At 41.6% G+C, this 19,198-nt stretch overlaps 2 protein-coding genes across 10 annotated transcripts in view; one reads left to right on the top strand and one right to left on the bottom strand.

Annotated features, from left to right (window-relative positions):
- Positions 1–19,198, bottom strand: part of PPFIBP1 (PPFIA binding protein 1) — a 173,184-nt gene that overhangs the window by 82,525 nt on the left and 71,461 nt on the right. The window lies entirely within an intron of this gene.
- Positions 15,482–18,213, top strand: CUNH12orf71 (chromosome unknown C12orf71 homolog). The gene is made up of 3 exons (XM_019452320.2): positions 15,482–15,597; positions 16,476–17,157; positions 17,821–18,213. The coding sequence occupies exons 2-3, from the start codon at positions 16,519–16,521 to the stop codon at positions 18,157–18,159; spliced, it is 978 nt and encodes a 325-aa protein (XP_019307865.1). The 5' UTR covers positions 15,482–15,597; positions 16,476–16,518; the 3' UTR covers positions 18,160–18,213.

The raw sequence follows: 19,198 nt of genomic DNA on the forward strand, positions 1-19,198 counted from the left end.
ACCATTTTCTAATTGCACAAAAGCTTTCTCAGGACTAGGGCCACATACACCTTCTTCTCCGTAGATACTCTCCAGATATACGTCCAGAATCACCTCAGCAAAGGGCAATGCTTTTAAACATGTTTAGTTCAGGAAGTGAAAAAGACAGTAGGGCTGGAATTTGAAGAACAAAGAGGGCGTGGCTCAAAATAAGCTGGAGATGTTGACAGGGACCATTCTGAGAATTTAAAGATTAACCTAGGGGTGCCTAGGTGGCTCAGTCGGTTGAGCAGTTGTGCGTTCGACTCTTGATTTTGGCTCAGGTCATGATCTCAGGGCTCGTGGGATCGAGTCCTGTACTGACGGTACGGAGCCTACTTGGGATTCTCTCTTCCACTCTCTCTGCCCCTCCTCCACTCACGCTCTCTCTCAAAATAAACATTAAAAAATAATAAAGATTATACTAAATACAGAGGGTTGTCATTGAAGGGTCTTAAGGGACCTGATGTGGTTTGTGTTTCTAAAAAGTTCTCTCTGGCTCCCATGTAGACAATGAATCAGAAGAGAAAGAGAGAAGATGCAGAATGCAGGTGAGAGTTGGTGGACAAAGTGATGGCAATGGAGTGGAAAAGATGCACTAGGAAATGGAATCACCAGGACTTTGTGAATGATTAGATGCAGGGCTGAAAGTGTGAGAAAGAAGGAATGATGTCCAGGAGGATTCCCAAACTGTGCCACAAAAAAACCGGGCAGACAATGCTGCTGTTCATAAAGAACACTGGAAGAGGAGGAAGTTTAAGTGATCAAGCTCATGAGTTCAATGTTAGAGTCAAGACTTCCACCAAACAGTGAGTTACTATGCCTTCTAGTAAATGTTGATACTAAAATAGGATATACCATACTTACTTTTTTTTTTTTTAAATAAAATCTGAGAAACACAATTTTAATCAGTTTTAGAAGCACTCTGGCCATACTCGGACTATGATTACAGTTCTCAAATTATTCTCCATGACCACATTCCTGTCCCCACCTCTGGACCAGTTGCTCTGAGAGTAAATAAATCTCAGAAGAAAAGGGAGGAAAGACAGCCCATCTAGTAGGACACTCTGACTCAAAACACTCTGACCACCATCCCATCCTCCATCTTGCCCCCAAAATGTGTTCCAAGCCTCATCTAGGGGTTCCTGATAGATTAAGTTACCAAATTCATTAAGAGCAGTGAATCTCAGAGCATGGTCCCCAGAGGAAGCAGCATGAGCAGAACCTGGGAGCTTGTTAGCAATTGAAATTCTCAGGCCCCACCCCAGACTGATTCAGAAATTCTGAGGGTGGGACTCAGCACTCAGTGCTTTGACAAGTCCTCAGGGTGCTTCTAATGCATACCCAAGTTTAAGAACCAGTGACAACAATCAATTACATTTCCTTCACAACTGCTTCCTAATGTCCATAATCCTTTTTTCCCTTTAAAATTTCCTTAGAACTCCAAAAGTACAGTCTACGTCTAAGTAAAGCTCCTTCCCCAGGTGATGCTATCCTTCACCTGACTCCCACGCTATCTCCTTCAAGGTACACAAACACCCAGTTTCATCTCCACTAATCTAAATCTTGGCCTTATCACTGAGTCAATGGTTAGTGGCACTGCCCTCCTGCTCAGAGTTCCTTCTCTTCACACTGGCTGCACCACCCGGAATTCTGCCTCATATTGCAAGCTATAGCACGTTCCCAATAGGTATCTGCCTTTCATTTGGCAGATGTCATACATGTCTAATATACAGAGGAAACCTAGTAAAAGTCTAAGTGGTTATTCTAGACCAGTGTTTCTCAAGGTGGAGCCTACTGGAAGTACATGTTAAGAATGCAGATAATAAGCCCCATCTCTAGTCTCTTAAACTAGAAATTTCTGGGGTCAGGGCTATGCATTTTTGAAGCACACTGAAGTTTGATCTCTCCTGCTTGTAGATGAACTGCTATCTTGATAACCACAGACTTAAATTAACTGCTTCTTGAGCACAGGACACTGAACAAAGATGAATCGAAATGAGGAGAGCTTATTTGGTTACTGACCTGTGGTCCACTTTGTAAATGTATTCTTCAGATTGTAAAGTTTCGGAACAACAATATCACACTCTGTGCTCTATGTACTGCGGAGTAATTTCCTATCGGTATGTCCTCCCCAGCCTACACTTACAGAATTTGCTTTCCAGACCTAATGAATTTTCTCTTTATCTTTTTGGCCCAGATACCTGAGCTTTACTGCCATTTAGAAGCTATTTCTCTTAGACTTACTCATTTGTAAATTGTGAAATGTTTACATTAGCTCCAACAAAATTTAAACAGTAAATTTTAGGTGCAAAAAGAAAACAGCAAAATAGCTGCCAAGCAGCAAATGAAATTATTTATAACTACTGACACACTGTCACACAGCCAAAAATATTTTCTGGCTTTAGTTATGAAAGTTAAACGTACTCCTCCACAACACATTGCCCCACAACCTCCTCCTATCAGAAGGGTACATGAGCTCCACCCCAACCCCCACACACACCCTACAAAGGCCTGCACACAGATCCACAGTCAAAAAATAGTTACTACAAAGCACGTTATATAATGGAAGCAAAAGGGAGTCCAGAGACAAGTAGTTTTTAAAACCACCAAGCAGCTATGAAACAGAAGGGAAACCAACAAGCTCTTTCCTAGAATTAGCATTGGGTCTTTCTCAAAACAATTTGTGCTCATCTTTATTTTGTCAAACACATGCAAATCTGTTTTTAAAAATTGCAGCACTAATTAAATTTTCACCACTCTTTCTAAACTTTGCAATGGAAAAACAAGCACACACACACACACACACACACACACACACACACACATCTGAAATCTATGAGAAGAGTACATGCCTTGGGGGGTTCTAGTGTATGTGTGTGACTTTTATTTTTTAAAAATTGCCAAATTCTAGGGGCGCCTGGGTGGCTCAGTCGGTTAAGCCTCCATCCCTTGATTTCAGCTGAGGTCATGATCTCACGGTTGGTGAATTCAAGCCCCATGTCAAGCTCCACAATGTGTGGGACCTGCTTGAGATTCTCCTTCTCGCCCTCTCTCTCTGCCCCACTTGCCCTCTCTCTCAAAATAAATAAATAAACTTTTAAAAAAATTGCCCAATTCTATTTCTGAGATTCATTTTAAAAGAATAATTTTAATAGATGTTCATAAAAGGAACCTGTATTAGCTCATTCTGGCTGACAGGAAAAAAATTTTTTTTAGTTAAGGTATAATTCATATACAGTAAAAGTCACCCTTTTTAAAATATACAATCTGATGATTTTTGACAGATGTACACACTTGCCTAACCACCACCAAAACAATGCTCAACTGTGTTGCCCATTAGAGCTGACACATGTGGGTCCTGAGCCCTTGAAATGTGGCTAATCCAACATCAGAGGTAGCGTAAGTGTAAAATACACACCAGACTTCAAAGACTTGGGGAAAAAAATGCAAAAGATCTTATTAATATATGGTGAAATTATAATGCTTTGCATATAGTGAGTTACGTATTAATATAATAAAATCAATTTTACCTGTTTCATTTTTCCTTTAACGTGTGTATTAGAAAATTAAAAGTTACTGGCTTGCCGTAGCAATCCCTTACTCAACACATCCCCAAAGGCAAGGGAATTAAAAGCAAAAATGAATTACTGGGACCTTATGAAGATAAAAAGCTTCTGCACAGCAAAGGAAACAACCAACAAAACTAAAAGGCAACCAAAGGAATGGGAAAAGATATTTGCAAATGACACATCGGACAAAGGGCTAGTATCCAAAATCTATAAAGAGCTCACCAAACTCCACACCCGAAAAACAAATAACCCAGTGAAGAAATGGGCAGAAAACATGAATAGACACTTCTCTAAAGAAGACATCCGGATGGCCAACAGGCACATGAAAAGATGCTCAACGTCACTCCTTATCAGGGAAATACAAATCAAAACCACACTCAGATATCACCTCATGCCAGTCAGAGTGGCCAAAATGAACAAATCAGGAGACTACAGATGCTGGCGAGGATGTGGAGAAACGGGAACCCTCTTGCACTGTTGGTGGGAATGCAAATTGGTGCGGCCGCTCTGGAAAGCAGTGTGGAGGTTCCTCAGAAAATTAAAAATAGACCTACCCTATGACCCAGCAATAGCACCGCTAGGAATTTACCAAAGGGATACAGGAGTACTGATGCATAGGGGCACTTGTACCCCAATGTTTATAGCAGCACTCTCAACAATAGCCAAATTATGGAAAGAGCCTAAATGTCCATCAACTGATGAATGGATAAAGAAATTGTGGTTTATATACACAATGGAATACTACGTGGCAATGAGAAAGAATGAAATATGGCCTTTTGTAGCAACGTGGATGGAACTGGAGAGTGTGATGCTAAGTGAAATATGCCATACAGAGAAAGACAGATACCATATGGTTTCACTCTTATGTGGATCCTGAGAAACTTAACAGAAACCCATGGGGAAGGGGAAGGAAAAAAAAAAAAAAGAGGTTAGAGTGGGAGAGAGCCAAAGCATAAGAGACTGTTAAAAACTGAGAACAAACTGAGGGTTGATGGGGGGTGGGAGGGAGGGGAGGGTGGGGGATGGGTATTGAGGAGGGCACCTTTTGGGATGAGCACTGGGTGTTGTATGGAAACCAATTTGACAATAAATTTCATATATTGGAAAAAAAATAAAAAAAATAAATGACTTATTGGAGTGTAAAAAAAAAAAAAAAAAAGTTACTGGCTTGCATTTGTAGCTTAAAGTACATTTTTATTGCCCAGTGCTTTAAAGATCATTTCTACCCCCAAAGAGCTCCCTCTTATCCCTTTGCAGCAAACATTATTCCTCCACCCCCAGCTCCTGGCAACTGCTGATCTAATCTCTAACCCTAAAATTTTTCTTTTGGTAGTCTTTAAAAAATATTTCCTCTTTTTTGTCTTCTAATTTTCCACTATCATCTTGTGTTGTTTTAAAAATAGTTATTTTGGGGGCACCTGGGTGGCTCAGTCGGTTAAGGTTCTGACTTCGGCTCAGGTCATGATCTCACGGTCCGTGAATTCGAGCCCCGCATCGGGCTCTGTGCTGACAGCTCAGAGCCTGGAGCCTGCTTCCGATTCTGTCTCCCTCTCTCTCACCCTCCCCCATTCATGCTCTGTCTCTGTCTCAAAAATAAAATAAACATTAAAAAAAATAGTTATTTTTAACTTTAAAAGATCTGGAAGTGCCTTGCCTGATCATTTCCTATAGTTATCACTAACTGATGTCATTTTCATTAACCAGTTCTAATGCTGGTAGGCCACCACAACAAGTGCATTCTGGGTAACTCTCTTCCAAAGGAGCCGTGCACAAGTGGCTGATAATTGAATAGAGACCATTGTGCAAACACACAACAGCTCTATTCAAAGATGCTGTAGGAGACCTGAGCCAGAGGTGAAGAACCTCCTGTAGCTTAATTTTATTTAGCTTTAGGGAAGTGGAGAGAAAGCTTCATCTGTGCTAAGAAAAGGTTGGACAAAAATGTAAAAAGCACTTACAGGTGGGAGGGGGAGCAAGGAGAGGAAGCTTTGGCCCCCTGGCAGTGTCTGCTGATGGGAACTCTGTGATGGCTGATGATAATTGCCAGAGAGATGCAGAGACAGCCAACCCGCATCTCTCCCTAGCCCCCACCCTAGGCTCACCTATAACAGGTATTCAGATTTTCAGCTTCTATTCACATTTACTCTTTATTCATTCCCCAGATACTGCATACCATCTTTCTGATCTTCCAGAATCTGAGAATAGTATTGGCCACCTCCTGTCCATATTTTGTCCCATTGGGTTAGTTTGGGACCTGCATGCTAATCTTTCCACCTCTGGACTCTTGGGTTCCTTATGGATAACCAACTTTGAACACATCTCCTGAGATTTCTATACCTCATTCACACCTCCACCTCCTTCCTTTGCAATGCCCTAGAGAACTAGAACAAAAGCTTTGCATTTTGAGCATTTTACTGCTAGTTTTTTAAGTTAAGGTAGTAAAATGCCAACTAGGCTCTGGGGTTTCTTGTTTCCTCTGAGATAACTAAAAGCACCTCAGGAGTCTACATTCCCGCCCCCCAATCCTCCACCCCAAAGATTTCTTGTGGAAAATTCTCTCCACCAAAAGGACCCAAGTGAGAATCATAGCAAAGGAAGAACCGCTGGCCTCAAACAGTTTGTATCCATGCCATCTAAATATACAGCATGGATGGCATTCATTTCACCTGACCTCCGCTTAGTCCCAAAAAGAGCTCTTCCAAGCATTTCCACCCCAACTGGAGAACGTACTAGAAATGGAAAAGTCTCCAGTATGGTTCCCAAGTGAGGCACTGAGAAAGGATGATAACTCTGGTGGTTCCTTATGACCGCCACATCCTGGAGGTGCTCACAGAACAGGCACCAAGCTGGTGCACATAGATACTACCTGAGAACCACATAGATTTGCCTTTCTCTTGTGGAAGCTCCAGCGCAGGGGCAGGAGGTGGTCAGATAACCACACAAATACAAGTATAATTATTAAGTGCACATGGTTTTGATACACAAACAGGGTTGGACACGAGTCTATGTTTGAAACCTTAAAATAAAATAAAAACATTTTCTCCAGAGGGGGGCAGTACCAACGAAAGAGGAACAAGTTTCAGTCTTCTTTAATTCTGGAATGAAAATAAACCATTTACCATACACATTCCACATATATAATCTCTAATAAATACCAAAACTCTGCAAGAAAAGCATCATTATCTCTATTTTGTAGAGGAAGCAGAGCCAAGTTAAAAATGGACTTGCTATTGCTAGAAGTGGCCTGGAATTTGACAGGCACTCAATTGGTAGGCACACAACTGTTAAATTAAAAAACAAAAAAAATTTTTGAACAGTACAGCAAGTATTTTAACAGCTAGGAGAGGACTATAGTTTCCCCATATTTGGTGTTGCATGAGGCATTACCAATCTCGGCCTCAAGTAGGCATAAGCCTTGACATTAGGAAATAAGACAAAAGCTATCTGCCTATATGTTTGGCAACTGGATAATTTGCATTTAGTTCTCACTTAAGAGATAAAGAAGCAACCATCTCCATCATGCAACAGTCTGGCCATAGGCCCTTGGGGAATTAAAGCCAGTCCAAAATAAGGTTAACATCAGCAATATCTACAGGAAGGGCTGTTATGAGGACTGAATGACACAGTCTATACACAGGCTGTTACAGTGCCTGCCATTTTTCAAAATACTTCAACACAGGCAGTTGTGATACAAAGGGGATTATTACTTTTTTTTTTTTTTTTTTTTTTTTTTTTTTTTACCTATACTCTGGGGCAGTTAGCTCTCAAATGACTAATCAAAAGCTCACGTAAACAGAAAATCAAGTCAATTATCTGCTCCACCAGAGGGTCGTTGTTTAGTATAATGGCTGCCACAAATGATTTTTCATAGATCAAACAGTATTCATGATGGACTGTAAGTATTGTACAGATATATTCTGTTTACACTAAGTGGGAATGAGAATCTATCCAACCCAGTTGTCTACACCTTTTTAAAATGGTGCCCTTCACTGAAGACTGTCACTAGTCCTGTTTCTAGACATTTTGGAAGAAATACGGTCACCTGATCCTGACAAGAAAGCCAAATCCTGATGCTAGAATATTGTCCCATCTGCCTCTAGTGAAACTTTTTGTTCAGCGTGCTACCCAAATGCACAAAAAGCCACAGCATAGGGACCTTCTAGAGCAGCTCTGTCCCACAGAATTTCTCTGCGATGACGGGAATGTTTAGTTTGTCCGGTGATAAGCTAGGCACTAGTTATGGGCAGTCACTAGGCACTTGAAATTTGGCTAGTATGACTGAAGAACCAAACTACTAATTCAATTTTAATTGCCACATGTGGCTAGTAGCTACTCTTTCGGATGGCACAGTTCTGGAGCTTACAAAAGAAGGCTGTGTGATGTTTTTGTGCCTGTGTATTAAAAATGCTTTATATGGGGGTGCCTGGGTAGCTCAGCTGGTTAAACTCTGACTTTGCTCAGGTCAGGATCTCACAGTTTGGGAGTCTGAATCCCACATCAGGCTCTGTGCTGACAGCTTGGAGCCTGGAGCCTGCTTGAGTTGTGTCTCCCTCTCTCTGCCCCTCCCCCATTCTCTCGCTGTCAAAAATAAACATTAAGTAAAAAATTTTTTAAATGCTTATATGTGGAAGACCTACAGCGCTCATCTACTGCCACTGTCCACTAGGCATATCAACCCACAATATATAATCAGCTGAGGCTAAGTTCCCAGCAGCCTAGCTCGATAGGGCCTCTGGGCTCTGAAGGCAGATCTGGGTGGTCTGAACTGCACAAGAAGTTAAGATGGGGACAAAAATACACAACTCAGAAAACAGTCATGAAAATTCAGTGAATGAGCATGTGAAAGCACCCAGCAGAGTGTGCGGCATCTACAGAGGCTTGAGAACATTTAACTTTGCTTTACACGGAAACACCATTCTCCTTTAGTAAGGTGCGTGAGTGTTGGTAAGATTTTGTCTGTTTGCGAATAAACATACAAGTAGAGCATAGGAAACTGTATGTACCCGTCCTCTCCCCATCCCCCAAAATAAACACTAAATATTTCAGCTAAGAATTTGGTTTGGAAGAAGGATGCCCCTGTCACAAGAATTCCTATAAAACAAGCTATGGGAATAAGGAGACTTCCTGGTTTCTAAAGAACATCTCTTGTAATCTACTTACACTGGGTTTTTTTCTCCCAACTTTTGTGTGTGTGTGTGTGTGGTAAAATACACATAACATAAAATTTACCATCTCACCCATTTTTTAGTGTACAGTTCTGTGGTATTAAGTAAATTCAAATTTACCTTGGTTTTTGTCTCCAAAAATAAAACACAGTAAATATGTAAAAAGATGGTATTAAAACATGCATAAGGTAAATAAACATCAAATTCAAGAGAGTGATCAGGGGAGAAATGGGGTAGAAGGGAAAAGGGAGAACTAGAAAGGGGTTTAAGTTTTATCTAGAATGTTTTATTTATCTTCAAAAAAAACCCAAATATGGCAAAATGTTAAGACTTGACTGAACTGATAAGTCTATAGGTGTTTCTTATGATTTACTAGACTTTTACATATTCTTTCAAAACTTTTTATTTTGACCATATAATAGGCTTACAGAGACGTTGCAAACACAGTATCCATACATCACCCCAACCCACTCCCTCGAATATCAACATCTTGTGCAACCAGCACAATGATCAGACCAGGAGATTAACCTTGATATAATACAATACTATTTAACTAAACTAAAGAAGATATTGAAATCACTTTACTTTTTCCATTAATGTCCTTTTTCTATTCTACAATAGCATGTGCACTAGTAGTTATTTCTCCTTAGTGTTCTGTAGTCTTTGACAGTTTTTCAGTCTTTCCTGGTCTTTTATGGCCTTCACACTTGTCAGCTATTTTGATGAATATCTCACAATTGGGGTTTGTCTGATACTGTCTCATTAGTAGGCTGAGACCATGCATTATGGGCAAGACTATCACAGAAGTGATGCGATGCTGTGTCCCTGTGTATTATATTAGTCTGTGATAACTTTTCATATTGTTAAAATATTTCATAATTTCAAAAGATAAAAAATATGCAGCTATATTAGTTTCTCCAGAGAAACAGGACCACTAATAAATATGTGTGTGTGTGTATGTGTGCACACGAACACACATACACACACACAGGTTTATTATAAGGAACGGGCTCATGCATTTATGGAGACTGAGAAGTTCCAAGATGTGCCATCTGAAAGCCAGAGAGCCAGTGGTTTAGTTCCAGTCCAAGGTCAGAGGCCTGAGAACCAGGGAAGATGACAGTATAAGTTCTAGTCTGAGTCCAAAGGCAGGGGAAGACCAAAGTTCCAGTTCAAAGACAGGCAGAGAGAGCAAATTCTCCCTTACTTAGTTTTTTGTTCTCTTCAGGTCTTTAAAAGATTTGTTGGGGCACCTGGGTGGCTTAGTCGGTTAAGTATTCTGACCCTGATTTCAGCTCAGGTCATGATCTTATGGTATGTGGGTTCGAGCCCCACGTCAGGCTCTATGCTGACAGCACAGAGCCTGCTTGAGATTCTCTTTTTCTCTCTGCCCCTCCCCCATGTGTGTATGTGTGCACTCTCTCTCAAAATAAATAAACTGTAAATAGATAGGTAGGCAGATAGGTAGATAGGTAGATAAATAAAAGACTGGTTGATGGCTACCCACACTGGAGAGGGTAATTTGCCAAATATTAATCTCCTCTAGAAATGTTGGGAAAATAAGTGAAGTTATGCACCATAAGATGGCCTACGGGACTAATATAAACTCTAGTTTCTAGCTTAGAGACCCCTCTTCCAGGTTCTTCTTTTCACCCTGCTTGCTGTGTACACAAAATTACTACTAATGCAGAATGCGGAAGTAACAGACTATAAATTGTCCCCCACACTTGTGCTCAGGGCTCAGATCTTTGGAGAAACGGTCTCCTCTGAGCCCGCCGGTGTTAAATAAATCTCCGATCCACCAAGATCTCTGAGTGCCGCTTGGTTTTTCTGCCAGCGTTCCAGCCTGGTTCCTGTGTTCCTTCACAAACACACCCAGAAAAATACTTAATCAAATATCAGCATACCTACTGTGGTTCAGTCTAGATAACACACAAAATTAACCCTACTAGTAGCTTAACTTCTAAATTAGAAACTTCCTACTGTGTATATCTAGGTTCCAAATCCTATCAAGCCAAATGGATTTTAGGAAGTGCTCCAATTTTTAAAGTTACCGTTATCACTAGCTTCAGGCCTTAAGCATTGTAAATTCATGACATACTATCATTTTTAAAAATCTCAGGGGGTTTTATCATGGATGATTTTACTTAGGAGAAAAGGCAACGATTAGCCAACTTACACTACCTAGATTAACTGTGATCCAACAGAAGCAAGACCAGCAAGTCAAATTAAGGCCTTAAAGAAATTAACACAAGTTAATGAGAACCAATAATCTCCTGATCTCTTACTAGAGGTGAAAGCTAGGTTATCATTTAGAATTGACTACATTCCCATCATAACATCCTTAACATGTTATGATATGCCATTGCTTCTATGTATCATGCTTTAAAAAATGTATCTGGAAGAATTATATATATCAAGCTATTAACAGTGACTGCCCTTTTTTCTGGCGCAAGAGAGAAGATGAGTTTCAGAGACTTTCACTATCTGAGTTGTATATTAAAATGAAATACATATATATGTATATGCACACATGGTTGACCCTTGAACAACATGGGTTTGAACCTCACAGGTCTACTTACACATGGATTATTTTTTTTTTTTCAATACAATACAATCTCTATTAGGGCTATTAGTATTTGAGCCTTGAGGAATCAAAAGTTATACTGAGGGGTACCTGGGTGACTAAGTCGGTTAAGCGTCTGACTTCGGCTCAGGTTATGATCTTGCAGTTTGTGTGTTCGAGCCCCGCGTCAGGCTCTGTGCTGACAGCTCAGAGCCTGGAACCTGCTTCAGATTCTGTGTCTCCTCCTCTCTTTTCCCTTCCCATGCTCATGCTCTGTCTCTCAATAATAAACAAACATTAAAAAAATTGTTTTTTAAAGTTATACTGAGATTTCCAACTGTGTTCCGGGAACGGGGGGGGGAGGGGGGGGGGTTGGCAACCTAACTCCTGTATTGTTCAAGTGTCAACGGTACATATGTACATACGTACGTGTGTGTGTGTGTGTGTGTGTGTGTGTATCAAGAGAGAAAAATGGTACAAATAAATTTTCAAGTTTTCTCTGAGGCTTCCCGCATTTGAAACTCTTTTACCTTCAGGATCACTGTAAATTTTGGTGGTTTAGGCAGGGAAATACTTTTTTTCCACCTAAATGTTTATATATATTTCAAAGTGTTCCATTTCCATGGGTAACGGTACCATGCTCAGCTATTCCCTTACCTTCACTCCAACTTCACGTAAAGAAAGCTCCTCACAAATTTTTTCCTAGGTTCCCAGTGCTCCGAGAGGCAATCACAAGTTTTTATAAAAAGCTAGAGCACAGGGATCCAGGTCTCATTATGCCAAAGAGGAAGTGAATACTTAATTTAAATCTTCTAGCCCACCCCAAATGTGGATGCCATTGTTGGGTCAGTCCCACGTACCACACACACCTCTTGCATATCTTTTAGAACACACTGCCCCACTCAGAATAGTTTCTTTCAAAGAAACAGGACATGGGTTTGCTTTGGGGCTGGATCAACTCTCCTAAGAATCTTCCAGCGAGGAGAGAGGCGGTCATCCCCCTGAGAGACAAGAGTACGTAGAGGGTAAGAGTATTGGCTTTAGAGCCAGGCTGTGTACGTTTAAATTCGGGTTCTAGGGTTTACGATCTTGGAATGTGTAGCAAGTTACGTAATTGCTGATGCCTTGGTTCCTTCATCTGTAAAATGGAGCAAATAATGGCACTTAACTGATCGGGTTGCTGTGAGAGTTAAATACTTGTAAAGTGCTTAGAACAGGACCTACCATGTAGTAGAAACTCATTAAATGCTAGAGAGTCTGCAGGTTCTGATTCCACCCCACTCCCCAGGGTTTAATCTAGGTCCTCAACCACTCATCAGAATTGCGGCCATTTGCCAGCTATTGGGGAAGAATATACAGTTTCTCCCCAACTCCGACTCCTGAAACAGAGTTGCCTAAAACAATCTTTTTTAACAGAACCTAAAATTTAAGCCAGTACAACAGTGAAAAACTTGAGTCACAGCAAGCTTTAAATGTAATCTTGTTAAATGGAAACAAAGACAGAAAAATATTTGGAAAAGATCCTAAGCAACTGATAGATTCCAATGAGTTGAGGTTCTTTTAAGTCAACCTGTGTTTCTTGGCTTTTTTCCTGTGCGTGCACGTGTGTGTGTTTAAATCCATGACTCTTTTTTGACAAGTATAAAAACCTTATGGTTTCTTAAAATGCTATTTAAAACTTGAAATTTTTAAAAAAATGGACCAAAAGCGAATCTAATCAGTGTTAACTTAAGAATATACTTGTTCAGGGGCGCCTGGGTGGCTCAGTCCGTTGAGCGTCTGACTTTGGCTCAGGTCATGATCTCACAGTTCAAGGGTTTGAGCCCTGCACTGGGCTTTGTACTGACAGCTCGGAGCCCGGAGCCTGCTCGGATTCTGTGTGTCTCCCTCTCCTTGCCCTTTCCCCCACTCGCGCGCTGTTTCTCTCTCCCTCTCTCTCAAAAATAAACAAACATTAAAAAAATTAAAAAAAAAAAAAAAGAACATACTTGTTCAGTGGTGCTTGGGTGGCTCAGTCAGTCAAGTGTCCAACTTCAGCTCACATCATGATCTCACAGCTTGTGGGTTCGAGCCCTGCATCAGGCTCAACTCAGAGCCTGGCGCCTGCTTCACATTCTGTGTCTCCCTCTTTCTCTGCCCCTCCCACACTTGTGCTCTCTTTCAAAAATAAACAAACTTGAAAAAAAAAAAAGAGCATACTTGTTCAAAGTACACATGTGCTTTACCTCTAAGAAACTATTAGGTACCCTATTCCCTTCCTGAAAATCACTGAACGGACCTGAAAGCAGTATCGTATGGCCTCCTAGTTTAGATCAGACTGGGGTTGCTATAACTCATTTGCCAAGATGATTTTGCTCATAGAAAATTTTTTTTGGTTTAGTCCATGCAACCAAGAGCCTTTAATCCTACATGATGCACATCTGTCCTCCAAATTGCACATTTGGTAACAATGAAAGATTTACTACTTCTAACTATGAATTACCCACTGAGAACACTATAGCAGTGAGAGCAAAGTGACCAGACTCGATCACTGTGGAGCTATGATCTGATCAATTCTCAAACAACTTCATGACGCCATTGGAAAGGGAAGAGTTCACAATAGTGGTTAAGGGAAGAGCAGCCTGGGAGATGAGAGGGCTTGGTCAACAGAAAGGATGCTGCTTCCAATTCCAGAAGGACCAGGATACCCATGTAACTGGAGGCAGTTAACAGAACTGGACAAAGATCCAGCTAACAGACTGGCATTAAAAAATATGGACTTAATCTTACAATAAGGCAAACATCTAGCTGGGAAACTCAAAGAAGAAAATGGAGGTCCTCAGCATTGCATTCCTACAAACTTCTTTAAATGTACTTTCACTTTCCTCCTTGTAATCTCATGGGATAACAATGAGGGTGTAACAACCTACCCCTGTGCCCAAGCCATGAATCCCATCTTTACTCTCTCCAAAAGTAGCAGCCAATCTCTTTTATTTTAAAAGTCTCCCCCTGTATTTATTCCTTATCCCTTTTTTATTTGGGAAGTGGGGGCAGAAACTAACCTGACTCTGCTTCCTCCTTTCTACTTTCTCAGACTTAAAAAAAAAAAAAAATTTTTTTTAATGTTTATTTTTGAGAGAGAGAGAGAAAGAGATCGCATGAGCAGGGGAGGGGCAGAGAGAGAGGGAGACACAGAATCTGAAGCAGGATCCAGGCCCTGAGCTGTCAGCACAGAGCCCGAAGTAGGGCTCAAACTCACAAACCCTGAGATGCTTAACTGACTGACCCAGGTGCCCCTCAGACATTTCTAAAATATAGTCTGTATTCACTGTTCTCACTTCCTTTCTGCTCATTCGTTCCTCAACCCAGTACAAACCTACTGATCCCATTCTCATGAAAGCCAACCAATAACATCTACCCTGCCAAGTCCACTGGAAGTTTTGTTTTAATCATGCCAAGTATTTCAATATATTTTGAATTACCTGGAAGAATGCCTGATAATTGAATACCACCACCCTAAGTACAGCCTTACAGGAAAAAAAATCCCAGTTCCCTAACAGGGGTTGAAGGCCTTCCATGATCTCACTGACTCCCCTTTACCTCATCATACTTGATCTCCCCACACAGTCGGCTGTTTGTCAGCCAGGTGTCATTGCTCAAGCTGTCCCCTTTCTCTGGAAGGCCCTCTCGCTGGACCCCTACCCCTTTTAACCCCACTAACTTCTACTCCCCCATAAATGCTCAGATCAGAAGTAATCTCCTCCTGGAGTCCTTTCCTGATACCCCTACCCAATCTCACCCTGGCTGCATGAGGCACCTCCTCTTATTCTCCCACATTATTTTTAAGTCCTGTTGCTACACTTACCATTCTGTCCTATAACAGGTGGTTTATGTCCGTCTCACCAAATAGGCTCTCAACTCCCTTAAGACAGGAACCATCTTACACACCCACATGGCAAGAAGGAAGGAACGAACCGCCATCACTTTTGTCCTTCTGCCCTCAGGAGGGATCCTCTCAGCTTAGGATGGTATGAGCACAGAATAGTTTGGAAGCAAGGAGACAGCCCTTGTGGATTTCTATCCCTTTTTTTTTCTCTTTCCACATTTCTGACTATAACTTAGGTCCTTGTGTTGCCATAGTAACCAACAGTCTCAGAACACAGACTTTTGGCAGTTGGACCTGTAGCCTCTGACAGTTGGGATCTGAGGATTTTTAACATCCCCAGTTTATGGCTCAGGAATTGGCAGCGCCTTTTTCATGTGGGCAGCCACGAGAGGAGGGCATGACAGAGCGTGTGTACGTGTGTGTGTGTATGCGCGCACGTGTGTGCGACCACGTAATTCTTCCACCCCCACTTACCTACCAGGGGCATCACAAAAAAAACTGGGCTAAAAAGTGCCAACAGATGGTGGGAGGATGGGCATCTCAATGGCTATAACCTTTCTGGAAAGCAATTTGATATCAACTATCAGGAAGCTTTAATATGTGTGTGATCTTTGGTCCAATAAATCCACACAAATATATAGACAGAGAGACACAAAGATTTATTGACAAAAGGGTTTACTGAAGATCTATTTATTAAAACAATAATCACCTAATGATAAGAAAGTGGTTAAAAATGACAGAATAGCCATATATATGTTTACTCTAGGGTATGCTATAAAACAATCTCACTTTCAACAGCTGATGTGGCATCCATTTAGATATGTGTATGTGTGTATGCATATGTACAAATACACATGTACACATACATGTACAGATAAAGAAAAGGAAGTCCACCAAAATGTTTTCAGTGATGGTTATCAATATCTCTAGACAGTAGGATCATAAGCATATTTAATTTCACCTTTATGCTTTTCTGTGTTTTTCAAATTTTATACAATGATCATTTTTTCTTTTATAATTCAAGTTCTTTCAACTGTAGCAAGACAGAAGATGAGCGGTATCAGGTGGAAAGGCTTAGTAAAAAGTGTTGTGACACAAAGAAAGAAATTTTTTAAGGGAAGGGGCGGCCTTTTTTGCCCTTCATTAAAGAAGACCAAAAAAAGGATGAACTTCTACCAGAATGGGATAGTCACAAGTAGAAAAAGGAATGAATAATGCTATTGCTCAACCATCAGAACTTCCCTCTTCTTCTCCCCTAATCCCACCTATTTTTTTTTTCCTTTCTTTAGAAGATTCCTGAGGTGACACCTGAGATTTGAGCCCTTGAACTCCATGGCACACTCATCCTCTAGCAATGATGGAACTGACTCTACAGACTGCAGCTCTGAATCAAACCTGAGCCTCTCTGTGGGCTATTTCCCCTGTGAAGACACCTCCTACAAGAAAACCATCTCCCGTGAAGACGTGTCTTCCAAGGGTCCTTCAATCTTTGTCCCTCCTATCCAAGGGACATGGAGAACTGAAAGTACAGGCAGACTCCTGAGGAGACAAGACCAAATTCAGGACGACCCAAAGCAGTTTTGCAAACTAAGCATCACCCTGGCCTGGGACATTGATGTGGGTTCTAACAATTCAGATTCCATAGTTAATTGGGACATAAATGGAGTCAATTGGTGGGTAGACAAGTACCCTGAAGAGAACACACAACTGACTCTCAGCAAACTGGACGGTCTTGTGCAAAAGCTTGAGAAACTTCTGGAAAATCAGAAAGATGATGATGATGGCTCTGCATTCCCTGAATCTGCTCAGGAGGAAGATTTCCAATTGTTCAGCAGCTCCCCTCCAGATAGAGCTCAGGTCAGTCATCAAGAACATGATACTTGCCAAGACTTGCCCAACCCCTGCCAACACAGAGGTACCATGCAGTTTCCACAGATTCCTCTAAGACTTCAGGAACACGAACTTACTGAGGTGAGCACAGAGATGCCCCATAGGCAAGAAGGGAACAGACCTGGTTGGGGTTGGGGGTACCAGTTTGGAACACATGGAGTATTACTACCTGCTTTGAAGCAGGCCCACACCCCCTTGGTGTCTGACAGGCCAGGAGAGGGAGGGAGAAGGCTAACAGCAAGGAAAGGGGTCAGGGTGGAGCTGAAGGGGAAATACCGAGGAGCACTGAAGGACAAAAGAGGGTAGGAAAGTTAAAAAAAAAAAAAAAAAACTAACAAAGATGACCACCCAAAATATATGTGTGTGTTTAATTATTAATGAGGATTTAAACTTTGCATTTACATGGGGGGGCCTGGGTGGCTCAGTCAGTTAAGCGTCTGACTTTGGTTCAGGTCATGATCTCATAATTCCTGGGTTCAAGCCCTGAGTTGGGCTCCTGCTGACAGCTCAGAGCCTGCTAAGCCTCAGAGGCTGCTTCAGATTCTGTGTCTCCCTCTCTCTCTGCCCCTCCCCTGTGAGGGCTGTCTCTCAAAAATGAATGTTAAAAACAAAAACAAAAACAAAACACTTTGCCTTTACAGTTGGATTATTTTTGATAGAAGGATTTCAATTCCATGAATGGGTACATATCGGCTCCACTGTTGTCCAGATTATATGTCTTTAACTCATTCATTGTCTTGGCAGATGACAAACCAGGCAACTCACAGCCAAAGGACAAGCACTCTAGACACCTCCTCAGTCTCATCGGGTCAGCCAGAGAAGCCAGAGAAGGAGGGTGCTCATGCCAGCACACAGGCCATCTCCTGTGTGAACCTGAGGTGGGTTTTCCACTGGCTGAGGGAGCAAATCCTCTCCTCACTTCTGGGGAGACAACACCCGGAGGAGGCCACTGAGCACCCCCATCAGCGGGCACGAAAGAAAAGACTCTCTCACAGAGGCAAGAGAATCCAACCCCAAGATTCCCTCGAATTAGGACACCCTCTATCGCCAGATAACCTCTATTCTACAATCTCCAAGAGTTAATTGTTTTCCAGTAAACACATGTTCTTATTAGTCATGTCTTCCTCTTCCAGCTCACCATGTTGACTCAGGCTGATGTTGTCTAGAAGACTGAGATATATTCTCTGTGAATTTTAAGTAGTATTACCCTTCCTAACTTGAAGGCATTCTTTTTCTCTCCTCTGCCCCCCATCCTTACTCTATTTTTACCCTCTTTTATTTTTATATATTTTAACCTTTTTTAATATTAAGCCAAATGCCCATTTTCAGGAGGCAACACTATAACCCATCAGATTCCCAAGACGGTAGTGTGGTTTGGGTTGAACTTCAAGGGCTTGAGCAAATGGCAGAGGATACTGAGTCACTCAGGAAACAGATTTCAATTGGAAGTGTTTCAGGATTTCTGATGGCAGGTGTGATGTTCCCCGGGGACCTGACTGGTTCTAGACTGTGCTGTGTTGGCTAGAGTAAGTGGCCCACTCAGGAGGAATCAGAGAATTGGGAGTGCTACTTAGCCAGTCTAGGTCTACCCTGCTTCACTCATAAGATGAGAAAGATAGTAATATGTACCTCACAGGGTTGTTGTGAGAACTGAGGAGATAAGGCAAGCACTTAATACATAATTTTGCTGTAGCTGCTGATATTCATTCTCCAGAGGATCTCCCCAGAAACCTCAATCCAAGGGACATCCAAGAATGAGAGCTTAAGAGTAATTCTCATTGAAATATTTCCCACACAGAAGCAATACTTACCAAAAGGTATGGGTTTTAGCAGATCTTGATTCAACCAAGTCCTCTCCCAGCCCATTCCCCACCATACCTTCTGCAATGGCTTTGCAATTGTCATTCAACTTTCCTCTGAATTTCAACTTCTTTAAGGAAAGCTGTGCTCACCTCTCACCCTTTTGTCCTGACCTCTCCCTGTTACTGTTATCAATTTGCTTCCCCAGGACCACTACCTCCTCCTTATTCACTCACAGATTTACCCAAGAACCCTCAAATTCCTCCCTTCCCTCAATTGCAATTCCCTTTTTGCCTTCCTTCTTCTCCTTCTCCCTTCCTTC

The sequence above is a fragment of the Panthera pardus genome, unplaced genomic scaffold, assembly GCF_024362965.1.
Source record: "Panthera pardus isolate Hobbes unplaced genomic scaffold, ASM2436296v1 HiC_scaffold_6, whole genome shotgun sequence".
NCBI classification, from domain to species: domain Eukaryota; kingdom Metazoa; phylum Chordata; class Mammalia; order Carnivora; family Felidae; genus Panthera; species Panthera pardus.